At 41.9% G+C, this 19830-nt stretch overlaps 2 protein-coding genes across 7 annotated transcripts in view; one reads left to right on the top strand and one right to left on the bottom strand.

Moving 5' to 3' along the window:
- LOC117307529 (leucine-rich repeat-containing protein 37A3-like) overlaps positions 1-19830 on the top strand; it is a 102904-nt gene that overhangs the window by 68688 nt on the left and 14386 nt on the right. For 3 of the 6 annotated variants that reach the window (XM_073797450.1, XM_073797449.1, XM_073797452.1), the window contains 7 exons: positions 839-937; positions 4411-4820; positions 5348-6420; positions 8801-8872; positions 13139-13257; positions 15277-17075; positions 17499-17603. The exons of 1 other annotated variant lie outside the window; for it this stretch is intronic. In XM_073797450.1, the coding sequence (XP_073653551.1) occupies positions 839-937; positions 4411-4820; positions 5348-6420; positions 8801-8872; positions 13139-13257; positions 15277-17075; positions 17499-17603 (3677 nt within the window). Of the gene's footprint in view, positions 1-838; positions 938-4410; positions 4821-5347; positions 6421-8800; positions 8873-13138; positions 13258-15276; positions 17076-17498; positions 17604-19830 lie in introns of those variants that run through there. 2 more of the 6 variants (XM_073797451.1, XM_033848447.2) reach the window with 2 other exon arrangements.
- Positions 4244-19830, bottom strand: part of LOC117309757 (leucine-rich repeat-containing protein 37B-like) — a 58001-nt gene continuing 42414 nt past the window's right edge. The window contains exons 8-9 of the mRNA XM_073797457.1: positions 4997-19367; positions 4244-4598 (exon numbers count right to left, since the gene is read on the bottom strand). Of these exons, the coding sequence (XP_073653558.1) occupies positions 19231-19367 (137 nt within the window). The 3' untranslated portion in view covers positions 4244-4598; positions 4997-19230. The remainder of the gene's footprint in view (positions 4599-4996; positions 19368-19830) is intronic.

Here is a 19830-nt window from a genome sequence, read left to right as displayed (position 1 = left end):
GGGCTGAATTTTTCTGCCTGACAATATAGGTTTTTATCTTAGGCAATACCTGACAGCACCTTAAACTGTAGAATTTTAGAACTGACTGCCTGCCAAGAAGCTTAGGAGGAGAGAAAATTATTTAGTTTTTGTGGTTTTTTTTGGTTAATAATTTGTTATGTGCTAAAATAGTCCTTCAAATACAGATGTCTTCTGGCCTCCAGTTATCCCAACAAAACCATTGTCTAAAGATTGAAATAAACTCTTGTGTAAATGTTCAGTCCTTTGCTCCCATAGAAGGGCCTGAGCGGAAAAAGTAAATACAGATCCCTAGAAAGGGGATTCCGATTGGTGCTGAGTTTTTTCCTAGAGTCCATGGCACTTGGGCTTAGGGTTTTAAGTCAGAGGCAGGGCTGTTAGCGAATGGAGTGGAGGAGGCTCCACCATCCACCTGAGTGGGTGATGGTTGAGGAGAGGCCAGATCATCTGCACTACCACCAAATCTATCTCACTGTATGAATCCAGCCCTTCACGCACAGGAGAGCAGCGTCTGTAGCAGTGTAGCCTCAGCTTGTGCACTTGAAATCTGTGTGTCATATGCGATTTGTGCCACGTTCTTGGTTTTCGTTTCCCATCGAGTATTTTAGGAACTTCCAGAATAGATCTGAGCAGTAAAAATGTGCCAAGCCAGGGTATACCTACAGCAGAGACATTCAACCGCACCCCACTGTAGTGCCTGCCCTTGATCACTAAGATAATGATCTAAGAATCACAGATGCATTTTTAGTTTTAAACATATAAGCTAGACATCAGTTATTCAGACAGGCATTTTAATTTCATCTGTTTTGGTTGGATTTAGGGTCATTATCATTCCTTATGAAAAGGAAGGTAACCCAGAAGCTTGCTATTCAGAAGGCTATGACAGATGCATTCCAGAAACTGCTGATTGTGGTTTTAGGTAAGACCTTTCTGATTGTCCTTGAAGTACTTCAATTTCAGTGAGCAAATAAACTTATTTGAAAAGTTAGTTAGATGGGGCTTCCCTGGTGGCACAGTGGTTGAGAGTCCGCCTGCCGATGTAGGGGACGCGGGTTCGTGCCCCGGTCCGGGATGATCCCACATGCCGTGGAGCGGCTGGGCCCATGAGCCATGGCTGCTGAGCCTGTGCGTCCGGAGCCTGTGCTCCGCAATGGGAGAGGCCAGAACAGTGAGAGGCCCGCATACTGCAAAAAAAAAAAAAAAAAAAAAGTGAATTGGATGAAAATAATGGTTCTCTAAAACATTACCTATTCTTTTATTCACCAGATGCTTTCACAGCAGCAGTCTTAAATTTGTTCTTTGTGGCATTTATGAGAAAAACGACAGTGAATATTATTGTCCCCAGTGTTTAGATGTAGAATGACTTGCCTCAGTTCATACAGAAAGTGTTTGGTCCAGTTCTTCCTCAACTGGTTGCTTATCATACAGAATAGTGTAGTGATTATAAGCCTTGGACACCTGTGTTTGAGTCCTAACTTTGTCTCTTAGATTTATTTGTTGTTGTTGTTGCAATTTTAGGTTTTTCTAGCCAGAGAAATTTGAAGGTGTTTAATATCTCTAAGCTGCAATTTCTTTATCTGCAAATAGGGTTAGTAATTCAGCTTACCACTTAATGGGGGATATTGTAAGAGTAAATGAGATGATGAATGTAAAAAGCTTAGAACTATGCCTGAAACATAGTAAGCAGACAAAATATATGGACTATTATCATTGTTGTTTTCTTGTTGAAGAGTTTATTAGATTATGTTTTTGGAATCAGTTTAATTTCAGTTTTCATTTCTGATATATTTGGTGAATATGATTCTTATATAATTATCGGATACGTTTGTGTGAGCCTTAAAAGTGGTCATGCTACTAAATACCGTTGATTGTGTTCCCTATCGAGTTATACAGCGGTGAGAATGTCACAGGCTGTGCCCAAAGGAAACTTTATGATTAGTAGATTCCCGGAACAGAATTGCTCCCCTGCTTCACAGTGCTGCAGGCTTAGAGACTGAGAAATCCTAGCTAAGTTTCAGAGACCTTATTTGATTGTAAGAGTTGACCTGGATTGGTCTTGGCCTTTCCGCCTGGGCAGTCCTTCCAATGAAGTTTGACTTCCCTGGTCATCAGGCTGAATCTCCACCAGCTGTCAACTCTGGGTAACAACCTTTAAGAACCAAACTAAATGTCTGGGTTGTTTGTCCTTAATATGCCAAGGTACTCCTTATATGTACTCAAAACTCCTTAGACCAAAAAGCCTGGTGGCTCTAGCTTGCCTTGAGGAAAGCTGTATTGTCCAAAGGGTACATGGGCCAGTTTCTGCCAGTAGAGTGTTCAAATGCTCTCTGTCTCTATCTCCAAAGCTTTGTTCATTGTATCTGGTAGAATTTTGGTCCCAAGGACTAGGCACTTGCCTTGCTTCTAACATGAAGTATCTATTATAGTCCAGTGGTATCTATCCCAGGTTTGAACTCACTTTGACCCCCACCTAATGCCTTCCTATTTCGTTGTATTGTGATTGAACATTTTTGTTTCCACAGCTTTTAATTCCTATGTCATTATTCCTTAGTTCTTATTTGTAAGATCATAAAGGTTTTTGAACCAAAGTTGATACTTGTTATATATTTTTTCACAAGTAATTATGATAAAAACGGAAGTGTCAGATGAGGGAACTTCTAGGAAAATGCTCTTATTTTCTGCTTTTGGAAGTCAAAAGAATGTCTAATTATTGGGTGCTACCATTGTATACAGGAAGTTTTAGAACAAGAAACCTTGTGAATTGATCCTTGTTAACTTTATGTCAGAAAGTGGTAAAGTAGCTGTGGCATATAGACCCTGTGAAGAGGCCACAGATGCTAGAACCGAAGAGGAGCTACAGGATTTCATTCAAGTATGTGGAGATAAAAACTCAAGGGGTACACAGCCAGTGTAGCCGTAATTCAAAGCACCCAGCAGGATTTGGAAGACTTTGGCATGTCTACTCAGCTCTGTCATCCTTAGGAAAAGGTGAAACTCTGAAACTGCTTTTGAGGCAGGGAATTTCTAGGACTTTTCCAAGTCCCGAGCCTTGTCTCTGGCCCCTTATTTGAAGTTTGGAGAGCAGGATTGAGGGCCATCAGTGTACGTCTACAGTTGTGGACACAGGAGAAGACACAGGCCTTTTAGAACTCCCCTCAAATAGAATTGCAGGGATTTGGGAACAAAGTAACTATGGCCTTAAGTGTGATTATGCTACAGTGTTTTAAAACTATTCATGCCTTTCAAGTAAGGTATATTACCCAGATCTCAGCATCTCATATATATCTTGTGTTAAATATTTTGCCAAAGAACCTTTTTGTAAACCAATTATATGGATGCCTCGAATTAGGGATTAAGTTGTCAACGTAATTTCTAAAAGAAAACATTAATGTACTGCGTATAGGATTTTTATTAAAAAGGAGCAAAAAATGTGTTTCATGTCATTGAGAGCTGAATTTGGGGCTAGATTTCTGATGATTTAACTCACCCCAATGTTGCAAAGTTTGTTCTGAAGGGAAGAAAGTAGAGAAAGAAAAGGTGGTTATGTTCTGAAAAATATTGAAAGTTTTTCCTGTACAGTGTAATTATTTTAATTCGATTTAAATCAGTCAAGGAAACTTCAGACGTATCCATGTTTGGGCTTTAAGAAGTCTAGCTTCCTGTGAAATGTGAGAGGAAAGGATTCCGTATTGATACTAAAGATTTCGGAAACCTGATTATAACAACAGATCCATTCCTAAATGAGGCCAATCTTGGAATCAGTTCCATTTAGAAACCATTATGTGCTAGGCACTGGAAAGAAGACAAAGCTCCTTCTCTCTTGGAGTTTAGGTGTTAAAGGTGTACCAGACAATTAAAAAGGACTAAAATCAAATAGATTATGAAAAGGACTGTGAAGAAAGTAAATAGGGTGCTAGTTACAGTAGTTCAAGAAAATTACTTAACATGCTGACTTTAACATTCGAAGTGTCTTCTCCATGTGTGCACACAGGGTAGACGTCTGAAAAGTGACACTGTAGTTTTTTCTAGATTAATGGCTCTGTTGAGACAAGGTGGGATGTGGGAAGTTTCCCCATGCTAATGTAAAGGACCATTCACTTGGTTTTAGACTCTCTTTCCCACCTGCCCCAAACCCCTCCTACAGAAGTTCTGGAGTCATCACTGATTCAGTGGTAACCCCTAATAACAGAGTGGTGAATGAATAATGAGACGTGAATACTGAGAGTTTGGAGGAAATGGCAAACATTTTATTTTATTGTTTTTTATTTTTTTAACATCTTTATTGGAATATATTTGCTTTACATGGTGTGTTAGATCAGTTATACATATGTTCCCCTATCTCTTCCCTCTTGCGTCTCCCTCCCTCGCATCCTCCCTATCCCACCCCTCTAGGTGGTCACAAACCACCGAGCTGCTGTGACAAAGTGAGAGAGTGGCATGGACATATATACGCAACATTTTCGAATAATTGTAAGGTGTGTTCCCCTCCCGCCACCCAACTGGTGCTCATTTCCTGGTCAGCAACTCTTCTTGTCAGCCTTGTGGCCAAAGGGAGGAAGAATGTGTCTCAGACTTCAGCTCTGAGGAAGAAGAGTTCAGATTGCCAGAACTGGATTAGCACTTTTGAATTTCCCAGAATGCTACGTCCTGTGGTTTCCTTGGGAAGCTCTGCATCCTTCCCAACCTCTCTCCACCCCTGGGCTGCTGGAGTTTGGGGCCACTTGGGTCTGCAGCCCAAATCCCGCCTCATTGTTTGCGGCCAGGGAGGGCAGGGAGGGGTTGGGAAGAGGGCCCGGCAGGAGGTACGTGTCGCCTTTGCAAGGGGAAGGATGGCTTGGGCCCTGGGGACTCTGGGCAAAAGGCCCACTCTGGTGGCGCGGATTGGATCTCCGCACTAACCTAATAAAGGTGGCGTAACTAAAGATGTCATAAATAACGGGTGGAACGTTAGGCGGGGGAGGGGCGCGCGGTTGCTAACCTGAGCGCTCGCGTCGGCACTGGCATAGCGGTTCAGCTCGGACACAGGATGTGGCTCCGGCTCCTCACTGGCCTGGGTCACTGTGCCTGCGAGCCGCCGCACGTTATGTCCCGGCTACGCCTTTGGTTGCCACGGCTCTTCCTCACATGGCTAAAACTGTGGCTTCAAGTCCAGGCAGTTCAGCCTCCGGAGTGGGCCCTGGGCCCCGTCCAGGTGACCCCCAACCCCCCGCGGCTGACAGAGGCTTGGTCTTCATACGCCTCAGACCCCCCTCCCAAATTGCCCCATGCCCTTACACCCCTGGCAGAAGCCGGGGGCTTTAATTACTTGACGTCCTGGTCTCCATTCGAGATGTTGGCCCCGCCTCATCGGGAGTTGACTGAGACTGAGGCTCCATACCCGGACACGGATTCCGCGAGTGTAGTTTTCTCTCCAGAGCATCCTGTGCCGACAGTTTCTCCTCCAGGTCAGGATCAAGCTCAGCTTCTGCAGCGGCCCGATGTCTCTGTTAAACCTGTGGGTCTTGCACTGATCGTAACTGCAGCGTTCACTAATGAGCTTGAAACTCCTCCACCCCAACAAGAAACCTCGGCTCAGTCTACAGTGTCCTCTGAGCAGTTGGAACCTTTGTCAGTCTGGCAGGAATTTTCAGAGCAGCATCCAATCCCCTCTGAAAATGTTGAACTTTTTCCAGTTCACCAAGGAGCCCCAATTCAACCACCATACCCCGAGGTGACATTTCCAAATCCAGAGCAAGTTCAGGCTCGCCACCCAACTTTGATTGAGGTCACAATTCAACCATTGGACCTTGGACTGACCAGAAGGCTAGAACCCACTAAGGAGGGTGAACCTTCTCCAGTCATGCAGGAGACCTTAACCCAGCCTGCAGAACCACCTAAGGAGGTTTTTGTAGCTCAGCCTCCAGTATATCACAATCCAATAGTTCCAACACCACATCAGGATCACACTGAGCCTCCAACATCACCCAGTATCACAGTTAAACCTTTGAACCTGGAGCTGACCACAACTCCAGAACCTACTACAGAGTCTGAACATTCTACAGCCCGGCAGCAGACTACAGCTCCCCCTCCAAAACACCCTGAGGTGACACTTGCACAACCAAACCTGTCTCAAGTCACAGTTTCACCTGTGGACCTGGGAGTTAACGTATCTCAGCAACCAAGGCCATCTGAGACGGTTCTTTTTCCTTCGACTCAGTATTCAGTATCCACAGGTCTTCCTGGTGTAAGATATACCCCAGAAAAGCAGCAGCCAGGGCAGAATGCCACCACAAACATCAGCATATGTGAGCTCTGTACCTGCAAAAATGAGACGCTGTCGTGTGTTGGTCTCAGCCCAAAGCAGAAGCTCCACAGAGTGCCTGAGCCAGAGCCTGACGCCTACAACAGCACCTTCACCATCCTGTAAGAATCGCCTTTCCTCATTTGTTCTCTGCATCCTGCCTGACAATGCAGCCTTTCTTCAGGTCTTCCTGGGCCCTCCTTATCTCCCCAATCCACATTGACTGACTTTGTGTTTCCACCTTTTGTTTGTCAATGATTCCTTATCTTCATTCTTCTTACTATTTTTCCCTCTTCTCCAGTCTTGTAATTGCCCTTATTTTTTCCGTCTCCATTTTTTACCCCATTATTTAATTCCTTAACATCTACTCTTCTCCCATCTTTACTCCATCCTCTTTACAGCAACATGTCCCTCTCCCCATCTCTTTGGTGGTAATACAACAATGTGGTTAAGAGTAGAGATTCCGGAGCCAGACTACCTGGGTTTGAACCCAGGTCTGTCATTTATTAGCTTTATGACTCAACTTCCTCATCTGTAAAATGGGGATTATGGTAGTCATCGTCTCACAGGATGACTCCTATGACTGCTAAATCTCCCAATGACTCCAATCTCATTGGGAGATTTAGATGAGTTAATATTGGTAAAGCTCTTCTGTCAGTGCCTAGCATATATTTTAGTGTTAGCTATTATTATTATTCAGTCCCTCAGTTATATCTAGAACTCATCTTTGTTCCCCTGGCTTTCTATATGTAGCACCCATTTTGTGCCCAACCCAGGGCTAAGTACTGTGGGAGCCACAGAAGTACATGTCATTGTCTCCAGAACATGACAATGACAAGTGGGAAGAAAGGGGATATGCCTTAAAAGGGAGGTAATATATAATTAAGTATTAAGAGAAATACAGATACGTGCTGTAATTCACCAGAACCTGTAATCACAGGGGTGTGGAGGTGACAGAAGGCTGCATGGATAAGCTAAATCTTTAGCTGGGACTTCAAGATTGGCTGTGATTTGTCAGAAAAATAACAGGCAGTACAGTCTAGGCAAAGGTGTGACTGCAGGGATGATCAGAATTTAATAGATTAGTCTGGCTGTAAAGAATTGGGTTAGGCAACAATGAAAGATAGGATTATAAAATATCTTGACTATCGGCAACGGGGGTTTGAAAGTTATGCTGTGAGATATGGGGAGCCGCTGCAAATATTCAAGCAAGACAGACAAATGATTAAAGCAAGAGGCTGATTTTAGATTTCATACGTAGAGCGACCTAGAGAGGAAAGCTTGGTTCCGGGAGACCAAATAGAATGCTTTAGCAAAATCTAGGAGTAAAGTGAGAAGGGGCCGAATTAGAGTGGTTGTGATGGAAGTAGAAAGAAAATCCTGAGAGTACTACAGAGGAAAACCTGACAAGATGTAGTAGTTGACTAGAGTTGGGGGATTGTAGTACAGCAAAGAGAAAAATCACATGTGTTGAGGGGCAGAATGATTGTGGTATAACAGGTGGAAATACAGCAGTTGGGAAGCAGAGTCAGTTTGAGGGAGATGAGTTCAGTCTTAGGCATCTTTTATTGGTGAGCATAAAGCAACCAGAAGGCTCTGTTTGAGTGGAAATGTCCCTCAGGCAGATGGGCAGACAGGTATCCGTTTTGACTTATTTCTGACTCCCGTGAAAAATGTGCATATAAACTGAATAGTTCCATTGTTGCTGAGGGAAGAGGACAAAGCTAAAGCGAAAGATTCAGTCATCCACTGAGTTAGTGGTTCAAACCGAACCTCAGGCATTTAACAGCTTCTTTTAAACATGTCTAATTCATGGACACATTCTCACTGTTTAAAAAAAGAAATGTGACAGAAGTATATAGGGTAAAATGTGAAAATTGCACCCCACCTTCCCTACCACCAATAAGGTAACTCCTGTTACTGTTTTGATGTGTGTCCTTCCTTCCGATCTCTTTCCTTTGCATTTTGTTCCCCTAATGAGGTAATAACTTTACTCCTTGTTCAGTGACTTGTGCTTTTCCCTAGGCAATATGTTTAAGAGATATTTTCGTAATAGTCCCTCTAATGTCTAATTGCCTTGCCTGTATCCTTCTAACACCTGGAGAGATTCTGAGGGCACTGAGCCAAAGCTTTGTTGCCTGCCATAGGATTTCTTAATATTTATTTGCTGATATTGATAAATGTTTGCCATTTTTCTCATTGATTTGTAGGAGTCATTTTAGACACATAAGTGATTTTGGGAAAGAAGTAATTGGCATTATGTATCCAAGAATTTGGACAGATAGGAAGTCAGGTTCTGAGAAGATGCCTCATTGTTTGTGCCAGTGGCCTCACAGTATGTTTTTATTAATTGTGCACACTGGGAAGCTGGGAAGCTGTGGGAATTAAAAAGCTGGTCTTTTCTGCATTTGAATATTCCCTACATGGCGGCCATGATTCTTTTCCTTATTCTCTACATTCTTTTCCTACCTATTCAAGCATATGAACTGTGTTTCTTCACAGAAATTTCCAAGGAAACTCTATTTCTTACATTGATGAAAGTATATGGAAGGCATACCACTGGGCTGAGAAGCTGTGAGTATACTCTCCCCAAATATGAATACAAAAAGCTAACTGCATTATAAGATCCTTCTTGGTCCAGAATTTTGAGGTCAATACCTGTGAGCAAAGGTACTTCCCCTTCCATATCCCAAAGCAACCTAATGATTGAAATTCTATGTTTATTTTAAAAATTAAATTTGGCAGGACCTCTTGAAAATCAGTAAGAGACAATTTAAACTTATTTTCCATTGTACAAGTAATACATGATTATATTCTCAATATATAACAGTGAAATAACAGGTATAGTGAAAACCCTCCTTTTGCCCTAATCCCACACCCACTACTTTGAGTTTAGTATTAATCCTTCCAGACTCTTTTCCATACATTTGAGTACATACATATTTACAGATAGCAAAAGAGGTTTGTGTGTTTTTCTTATCATTTTTTACATAATTAACATCCTGCAACTTGATTCCTTCATTTCCTGATATGTCTTAGATTTCTTTCCTTCCCAGTACATAGAGGGTTACCCCATTCCTTTAAACTCCTGCATAATATCCCATAGTATGAATGTGTTACAGTTTAATAATGCCCCTATTGAAGGATGTTTAGATTATGTCCAGTTTTCTTGTTACTTGCATTGCTGCAATGAATATCCTCGTACATGCATTTTTGTGAGCCTGGTCGTTTATTTCTATAGAATAGTTATCTAGAAATGGAATTGTTGGGGTGAAGACTATTTAGATATAAAATTTTATTTGCCCTCAAAAAAGTTGTGCTATAAAAAAAAAAAAATTGTTGTACCAGCTTATCCTCCAGTCACCATGCTGTGATGACATTCATTTCCCCACACCCTTCCACCACTGGAGATTCTCACTTTTTTTTTTGCTAATCTGACAGATGAGTACAAGGGGTCCCGTCTGAATTTGAATTTTTCTTATTATTTGTGAAATTAAATATCTTTATATGTTTACTGAACATTTGTATTTTATCCCTGAATTGTCTGTCCTTTGCCCATTTTTCTGTTACTATTTTTTTTTATTGATTTGTAGAAAAAGTCAGTTTAGATACGTAAGTTATTTTGGAAAAAAAACATTCCAAGTAATTTTCATGACAGTCTGTGGTCATATCCTTAGTTCAGCAGTTGTGGCACACAGGCTCTAGAGCGCAGGCTCAGTAGTTGTGGCATACGGGCTTAGTTGTTCTGCGGCATGTCGGATCTTCCCTGACCAGGGCTTGAACCCGTGTCCCCTGCATTGGCAGGCAGATTCTTAACCACTGAACCACCAGGGAAGTCCCAATTCCAGTATTCTTAATCTTTTGTATAGATACATATTGCAATCTGGTGACATTTTCCTTCTGCTTAAAAATACTTCTTTTAACATTTCTTATAGGGAAAGTCTACTAGTAATGAATTCTTTCAGCTTTTGTATGTCTGAGATAGTCTTTATTTTGCTTTTGTTTTGACAGTTGTGGGTATAGAATTCTAGGTTGATAGAATTCAATTCACTACTTTAAAGATGTTATTCCACTGAGTTCTCGTTTACATTGTTTCCAACAAGAATTCTGCTGTCATTGTTATCTTTGTTCCTCTGTATGTACTGTATAGGTTTTTCCTCTGGCTGCTTTTAACTTTTTTCTTTATTGCTGGTTTTGAGCAATTTGATTATTTTTTGTGCCTTGGTGTAGTTTTGTCCATGTTTCTTATGCTTAAAGTTCATTGATCTTCTTGACTTTGTGGGTTTATAGTGTTTGCCAGTGTGGACAAATTTTGGGTATTATTTCTTCAATTTTTTGTATTTCTCCTCTCCTTCATGGACTCTAAGTACACATGTATTAGACCACTTGAAGTTGTTGCACAATTCGCTGATGCTCTATTCATTTTTGTTGTTGTTTTGTTTTGTTACACGTTTTGTTTCATTTTGGATAGTTTCTATTACTGTGCCTTAACGTTCACTGACCCTTTCTTCTGCAGTGTCTAATCTGCCATTAACCTCATTCAATGTCTTTTTCATTTAGACTTTGTTTGTAATCTCTAGAAGCTCAATTTGGGTCTGTTTTACATTTTCCGTGCCTCTACTTAACATTTTCAGTGTTTAGTCTGGGTTTCTTAACAACTGAAATACAATTCTAATAACTTTTCTTCATGTATAATAACTTTTTTGTGTGTGTGTGTGGTACGCGGGCCGCTCACTGTTGTGGCCTTTCTCGTGGCGGACCACAGACTCCGGATGCGCAGGCTCAAGAGAGCCCCATGTATAACACCTTTTTAAATGTTCTTTTCTACCAATTCTAACATCTGTATAGGCTATGGGTTAGTTTTGATTGGTTGCCTTTTCTCCTCAGTATGGGTCATATTTTCCTACTTCTTTGCATGCTTGGCAATTTTTCATATGATAACAGATGTTGTGAGTTTAGTTTATTGTGTGCTATATATATTTATATTCCTGTAAAATGCTTGGGCTTTGTTTTGTCTGAAATTAAGTTACTCAGAACAATTTTATTCTTTTAAGTCTAGCTGTTAAGATTCGTTGGGTAGCAGTTCACGTAGCCTTTAGTCTGGAGCTCATTATTTGCAACTACTGAGACAAGTCCTTTCTGAGTATCATGAGGTTTTCCAGTCTGACTTGTAGGAACAGGTACTATTCCTACAACCCTGTGTGATAACCAGTTATTCTTATTTAATGCTTTCATGTGGTTCTTTTCCTGGCATCAAGTAATTCCTCACACAAATGTACTGACCAATACTGTGTTGAATTCTCAAGAGATCCCTCTGCATATCCCCAGAGTTCGTTGTCTGTGCACTTCTTTTCTCTCTCATACTCTGCTTTGTGAACTCTAGTTACCTTGGTTTTCCCAGACTCTCAGCTCCATTTCCTCAGTCAGAGAGTCCACCAGTCTCAGCCTGGACTTCTCTTCCCTGTACCATGACCTGGAAACTCTCTCAGAGAAGTAAGTTAGGGCTATTATAGGTATCACTTCATTTATTTTCCATCTCCTGGGGATCACTGAACTGTATTGCCTGAGGTGCAGTTTCTTGAAAACTGTTGTTTCATATGTTCTGCCTGATGCTTTCATTGTTTCAGGTGGGAGGTTAAATTGGTCCTTGTTACTTCATCTTGGCCAGTAGCCAGTAACATTCTTTAAGTCTGTTTTATTTTTATACAGGATCCAATTAAAGATTAGGCATTGCATGTCATGTCTTTGTTTTCTTTAATCTAGAATATTTCCCTGCTATTCTTTTTTTTTTTTTTTGGTCTTTTATGACATTGGCATTTTTGAAGAGTCTAAGCCAGTTGTCTTGTAAACTGCCCCACAATCTGGATTTGTCTGTTTCCTCATTTAATTCAAAGTAAATATTTTGGGGAAGAATACTATATAGGTGATGTATTCTTCATACTTCATTACTTCAGGTGGCCCAGTGCTAAGTCTGATCCCTTGATGAAGGTGGTTTCTTCCATATCTCTCCATTGTGAAGTTATTTTTCCCCTTGGTAATTGATAAATAATATGAGGTCCCATACTTTGGGATCAGTGGAGATCCTACTTTCAAAGAACTCTTCACCCAACTGTGCATCAATGATAATCCTTGTCTGAATCGATTATTACATTGATACTTGCAAAATGACACTTTCCTAATCTATCATTCCTTTTGCATTTATTAGCTGACATGATTCTATAGAGAAGAGCTCCCCACTTTTCATTTTGAGTATCGTTATGAACTCATGTGCTTTTTTCTAAATTAACTATGTTATACCGTATTATAATGATCATGTTATTCTTTGGAATGTTCCATTTGTCCAGATTTGGCCAATGTGATATCTGTTATTGTTTAAGCACACGATGCTTTTTTATTACTAGAATAATTTCTAATATCTTATACTGACAAATAGGAACTGAGAAAGGGACTCCAGAAAGTGCGGCCTTATTCAGACTCTTCTTAGAAGTCTGCCTTCTCCCTGTGTACTCTCAACCCAAAGTGAGGCTTTGGAGTTGGTACGAGATACTTCTGAATTAAATTACAGATCAATGTCCCCCAATTCTAATCCCTATTCCCTTTTTTCTAGGCATACCATACCTACTGCCATCCTAATCCTTCTGTTGGGCACCTCTCTCCTCCACTATATTTATTTACAACAGTCAAGAGCAGCAATTGGCCAACCGGCCCCTATCCTGTTCTCCAGCCCATGAGCCCCAAGAACTCCTTTTTGCACTGGTCTGTGGGGCCTTGGACTCCCCCTTCTACCTACTCAAGTAACTCTTTTATCACAACTTTAATGACCAGTGTTTCCATTTATAGGATCTTACCTAGCCGTATGGGCTGCTGCCTCTGCCAATTTAAAAATACTATTGAGGTTGTCTGTAAGACAGTCAAGCTGCGTTGTGACAGTGAATGCCTGACAGACGTGACACCTTGTGGTGAGTCTCAATTGCGGGATAATACATTTTTAATTTAATTTTTTAATGTTTATTTTTAATCAAGTATGATAGATTTTAAAATTAATGATGTAATTGCATTATTTTAATTCATTCATTCAGAGTTCCAGATCCCTAAGTTTCTAAGAACCACCCCCTTGCTAAAAATCAGATTCTTGGTTACATTATTAAGCTAATAATAGCTCAGGTACATTGTTAGCTTAGTAATGTAGCTGATCCGCATACATAAAGGAACAAGAGAAAGGAATGGAAGGGGGAAGGGAATTCACATTAATGACCACATATCCTATGCTGTGCTCTCTGCAAATGAGAACTTATTTATATAGCGCATCACATTTTGTAAACTAATTTTATATACGTTAAGTCTCAGGTACTCTTTGTCTCATAGGAGAGGTGTAAATATATTTTTGTTTATTTTGTGTGTTTCTGCAATTTTTTAAACAGTACAAGTGATGCTGTTTTATGTCCTATTTGGAGCCTGAGATTTTCTGGTTCCATAACCAGAAGCTGCTACCTAGCCCTTCTAATGGACGGGAGAGCTAGTTTATTCTTAGACTGTCTAGCTCTGAGCTTGCTCTGAATCTCAAGCTTTTCTATTCACAAAACACTCAGGGGGTTTCAATTATTTTTCTATATATTAGATTTATTGGTACTAAGTTGATGACTTCCAAAATGTACTTTCATGCCCAGGTAGCTTGAATACAAGTCTCTTTCAGTGATCTAGAGCACATCATACAAATAACACTTTGCACCTTATATAAAGACAATATTCCTGATTTTTCAACACGGTTTTTTTTTTTTCTGGCCGTGCCACACAGCTTGTGGGATCTTAGTTCCCCAAACCAGGGATTGAACCCGGGCCACAGCAGGGAAAGTGCCGGGTCCTAACCACCAGACCACCAGGGAACTCCCCCAGACACTTTACTAATTATATTACTCCCTTCTCCCCCAGATGTGGGCAGAAAAGGCATTTTTACTCTCCTTTTACAGGTGAGAAAAAACAAGATCAGAGGTGTTAAGTGCTATGACCCTAGTGCCCCGATCTCCTGTCCCCAGTTTGGGGCTCTCTGCAAGCCCATGCTCCTCCTTTCTCATGACCCTCCCCTCCTCCTCTGACCCTCACCAAAACTACTTATAATCCTTTTGGAAGAGAAGCCCACCTGCACAATGGTACACATTGCCTTCACACAGTCAGAAGCTTTGGACGGTTCCCCAAGTAAAGCTGGAAATATTAGAAGTAAAATGAAATGAAAGCAAAGTAGCCATCTGACAGAAGTTGCTTGTTCCCTTCTGCAGTTGAAGACCTCAAGTATTATTCCATTGATTTGTTGAACATTCCACATTGGCATATAATCTGGCAAATCTCTGAATTTATACCCCAGATCCCTGCCCAAACTTTACCAAAGAGACAGGGTGGACATAGTGGTTTTTTCTGCAGAGATCCTTGTGTTATGGGCGCTGGGATATATGGAAGCAGGGACTGAGCAAAGGACTCGGTGGGCGGGTGGAGAAGGACATGTCCAGATGACGACCTGTTAGCGGCGGTTGTTGTCGTGGTCATCTGTGATAGCAGCAAGAACACAAGCACACTGAAGAGGTGGAGAGAGGAAGCCTCACACTCCTCTGCCTCTGAGGCAGGACAGGATGGGGTATATGAATGTGAGGAGTCACAGTAGATCTGCAGAGAGTCCAGCTGAGTAGGGGAATATTTGTCTTCCAGCCTTGCCTCTTCTTGAGTACTGGCCCCTGGGAACCAGTGGAGTAATCCTGAACATAGTTACTATATTTCATGCTACAGAATTTTCTGAGTAGATAGCCACTTTTTCAAGAGATATCTTTTTCACATTTTGTTGTTGCCAGTCATAGGCTTAAGTGTGGGTTTCTTTTACTCCTCAGTGGCACTCAAACTTTGACTGATTCCTAATTTATTTGGCTGTGGACTGACAAAAAGCTGTCCCATCAGTGTTCAATGATCAAAAACAGTCCCTTCTTTTTTGACAGATGAAGAAACATCTATACGGAATGCAGAAGGATCGTTGATGAAGGTGTTACAAGCCCGCAAGAAGAACACCACCACTGAGCTGACTATTGAGTCAGAGAGGGCGTCATCAGATAAAAGTGCTGTCAGCTTGTCAGGCTTCATGAATGAGCAGCTGGACTTTAAGAATAAAAGTGATATTATCAGTACACTAAATGACATAATGCCTTATACCTCAGAGGGAAATCTCGGAGATGTGGAAGCAACATTATTCCCATTCATTCAGCTTCTGTTTTCGAATACAAAAGATGGAGATATGCCGCAGGGCCTTTTGAAAGGCAATACAAGGAGCCCTTCTGTTAAACCTGTACCCAAGAATTCAACTAATAAAAACAAATTGAGGAAACTCCATTTTGAGGAAAATTTGTTAGCTGCAGAAACTCAAGAAAAAATTGATGAGGTTAAAAAGGAAGAAAAACCTGCCACGCGTACGCGTTCCAACATTTCAAGTGCCACGTTTAAAAGCTACATCTTTCAAAAGAAATTGCAAACTGCCCAACCACAGAAAGACAGCCTAGCAAAGACTGAGAGTACAGAGGAAAGGCTGCTGAGAGTGAACAGGGTCCTCAAGGGCCCAAGGGGCATACAGAAAATGCACCTCAAAGCAGTGGGAGATGAGAGCGTCAGGGGGAAACAGAATGCCCAGCCATCTGAGGCGAACACTGCTGAAGAAAGAAGGCTCAGGAGGCCATCCCCAAGAAAGCTGAAACAGCTTCTCATGGTTCAGAGTCCCAGGAAGCTGGTGGGAAAGTCCTCCAATGCAGAGTCTTCATTCATAAAGGAACACAAGGCAGCAGGCTCCTCTTCCTGGAAACAGTACTTCAAGGGCAGGCCTTCTGCCTCCATCCCTCCAAAATCCCCATCAGAGGTTAAAAGCACATCAAAAGACTTATCCAACACTCTTCATGTTTTAGAGGATGCGAAGGCTAGAACTAGAAGCATTAAGGACTTCGAACTAATCTCACATTCTGGAAAAAAATACATCTTCCATAAAACTAGGTCTCATCGGGTCCACAGAAAACCCAAAGGCAAAAGGAGTGGAAAGTTCAGAAAGAAAAGTTCACTCACTAGAATGATGCTTGCAAGCCCTCCGTTCTCTGTACTGAGGAGTCACATAAATTCCCCTCCACGAGAGGCTGTTTCATCTTCAGGAGAAGTGACTTCTCAGGAAAAGCCTTTTCCAGAATTATTTTCTCTTTCAGACCCTTCTACAGAAAACACTACTTCAGAAAACAATACTGCACAAAATGTTTCTGAAGAAATTATTTCTACAGGAAACTCTACTCTGCCAGGAGGAACCGGCCCTGGAAACACTACCCATAGGAACGTGTCCACTGCACATTCTACTGTTGCTGCAGACAACAGTATGCCAACTGTTCAACACACCAACCAAACACGATGGGAGTACCACAACACGGGCACTGAATTATCCTCTAAGCCCACAGGCTTCGCTTTCCCAGGGCTCACATCCCCGGGTGATCAGCTAAACCAGCAGCTACGGTCCCTCATCCCCAACAATGACGTGCGAAGGCTCATTTCTCATGTTATCCAGACTTTAAAAATGAACTGCTTGGAGACCCACGTGCAGCCAGCCTGTGCCAACCTCATCTCTAGAACAGGCCTCCTGATGAAGCTTCTCAGCAAGCAGCAAGAAGTAAATGTGTCCGAAGCGGAGGGGGATACGGACCAGTGGAAAGCTGACAACTACATCAGTGAGAGCACAGAAGCCCAGAGTGAGCAGAAAGGGCAGGAGTCAAGTGAGGTGAGGGTAACCCCTGACACATGGGAGCTGGACTTTTACTCAGTTTAGGACACGCCATTAACGTGCCCAAGCAGGAATGCCACGGGCTCCTAGTCTCTATCTTATCTTCAGCCATGAAACGGGCTAGGACAGTGATCTCTCACTTTGCTCATTTAGACAGGTGGCACTATTCCTGGGGCAGACGAGAAAAGGACATAACACAAGATAAATAAATTGTAGATAAATAAATTGTAGAAGAAAATGCTAATGATAAGATTAACAACATTAAATTTGGCTTGTTCTTATAGAAGCTACTCGCCTGAAAGGATTGGGTTTTATGGTAGTTTAAGAATAGTTAGCTAGCGTTTAGAATAGGTTTAAGAATAGTCAGTTTTTATCCCTTCTATCTCCTTGTTTTTAAAAAGTTGTTATTTGTTTTTTTAGCTCACAAAAGAAGTTCCAGCATATGGCTATAAGAACAGACTCATCTTGGCAATATCCATATCTGCAGTAGTGACGATTTGGGTTACAATTCTCTGTCTCATTGAGGTAAGGACAATACTTAATTCAGATTCAGAACTCACAAGCTGAGAATCAAATCCACCTTTCCACCTACTACTACTTGATTCTTCTCTTTAGTCATAAGGACTGACATACACTTTGTTCTTTTACTGAAAAGTATATTCCTAGGATGTTTTTTTGTATTTTTGTTTTGTTTTTGTTTTTTTTCAGGGGGGCTGCGTTGGGGCTTCATTGCAGTTCATGGGCTTCTCACTGAGGTGGCTTCTCTTGTTGTGGAGTACGGGCTCTTGGCGTGTAGGCTCAGGAGTTGCGGCGCAGGGACTTAGTTGCTCCGTAGCATGTGGGACCTTCCCAGACCAAGGATCGAACCCGTGTCCCCTGCACTGGCAGGCGGATTCTTAATCACTGCACCACCAGGGAAGTCCCCACAGGATTTTTAAAGGAACTCCACTCCCAGGAAATCTCTATGGAATTGGATCCATGATAACAAGCCATTGGACTATTTTGACAAGTTAAGTTTATAGGAAGGCCAGAGTTGACATGATAGTAAAATTCCTTCAACTCAGAAAACGATGCTGATTTGATGTACTCAGCAGTCACTCTCATTCTACTTTTGATTTCTTTCCTTGTTGGCTGAAATGATGAGAGATATACGATCTCCAAAGTCATGGAGCTATCAGTCACCCTGGGAGAGGTAAAAGGACATGCCTAAACGATAAAAGTGGGATCTTTGCAATTCCTTAGGTTTACTTAGCATCTTTCTTCTCCGGTGTATTAGGAACTGTGTAGATAGGTTCCATTAAACCACTGCAAGTAAAATCCTGCAGCAGGCTACCCTAAAGTATGTCATATTTATAGTAGCCTATTCCTGGAGGTAGCCTGTTTACCTTTTGTTCGGTTACACAATGGTTTATTACTTTTCCCCACAGGCAGTTGCTAACATTAAAAGAGTGGTTTTAATAAGCTGACAATCTTGATTCTACCCTTCGAATCCAACCTACTTTATTTACCTTTTCTCTTGTAATGGCCTCCCTCCATTCCAGCCAAAGCGGCTCCTCACTATACGCTCGTTACACCATACCCATTCCTACTTTGGTCTGTGCCTTTGCCCATCTAAAATTCCTTTATTTTGCTTTGCCTGTGGAAGTCCTATGAATCTCTGAAAAGCCAACTCAAGTTCAGATATCTGTCTTCGTAAAGCCTTCCCTGAATACTGCAGCCCTCCTGATCCTAGTCCTGTGAGGTTTGTCACCATTTCTTAGGGGCCATAGCAAAGCGGTCCCTCCCCTCAGAACTCACAAAAGTGGTAAGCAGTTTTTTAAAAGGCAGCCCCCCAAGAGAGAAACACCAAAGTTAGCACATCATGGAGCTGAGCAGAGGTCCGTAAGGACCAATGGCTTGCAGCCCTATCAGACTTGAATACAACCTGACATGATGTACTAACTTCTAACGAGAAATGTGTCTATCTGCAGGAGGGTTGGTCAGTAGTGAAAGCATAGAAAAGGTGAGGAGAGACCAGCATGGGCAGTGCCCATCCTCACATTGCCCGAGAGTAGAGATGGCACCTTAGGCAGCATAACTGAAGAGTCAGGGCCCCTAGCCAGGCTGTGCCTGTTGAGGAGATGGACGGATCCAGCTACCTCAGGCCTTCCCATTAAATTCTGGATTCAGCTGATTCCTTTTCTAATTCTGTTCTCACCACGTAGCCTTCGATCGTGTGATTGTGCTTTAGAGTGCCACGGAGGCCTGTCCCACAGAAGGCAATTCTCTCATTGTGCAGACACGGATGCCCTGTGTGTAGAAGAGATGTATTTCTCATTGTCAAGTAATAATTTGGCATTCTGATTTTTGATCAATCCTGTGATATTGATAAAGTGCGACCGCCACAACAGGAAGACGTGAGTTCTCTCTTGGTGAGGAAGAGTATGATTTCTGAGCCAGGAGGCTGGGGACTGGCATGGGGTCAGCTTGCTAGTCATTGGCCATTGCCCAGACTGTACCCTCTGTATCTCCAGGTGGCATATGGCCTCTTGCCTTTTTAGAATTTCTGGAAAGTCCCCTTTTTATTGTTTTTAACTTCTAGGTAGTTTAACCTTACATTTGTTTTGTTTTGTTTTGTTTTGGCCTGCGGGATCTTCGTTCCCCAAGTAGGAATTGAACCTGTACCCTCGGCAGTGAAAGCGAGGAGTCCTAACCATTATTTCCTCTCCCCACTTATGTGATAAGTTTTTTGAGGACAGGGGCCATGCAGTGT

This window comes from Tursiops truncatus, chromosome 20 (genome assembly GCF_011762595.2).
Source record: "Tursiops truncatus isolate mTurTru1 chromosome 20, mTurTru1.mat.Y, whole genome shotgun sequence".
In the NCBI taxonomy this organism is placed as follows: domain Eukaryota; kingdom Metazoa; phylum Chordata; class Mammalia; order Artiodactyla; family Delphinidae; genus Tursiops; species Tursiops truncatus.
This window is presented reverse-complemented; position numbering and strand designations above follow the sequence as displayed.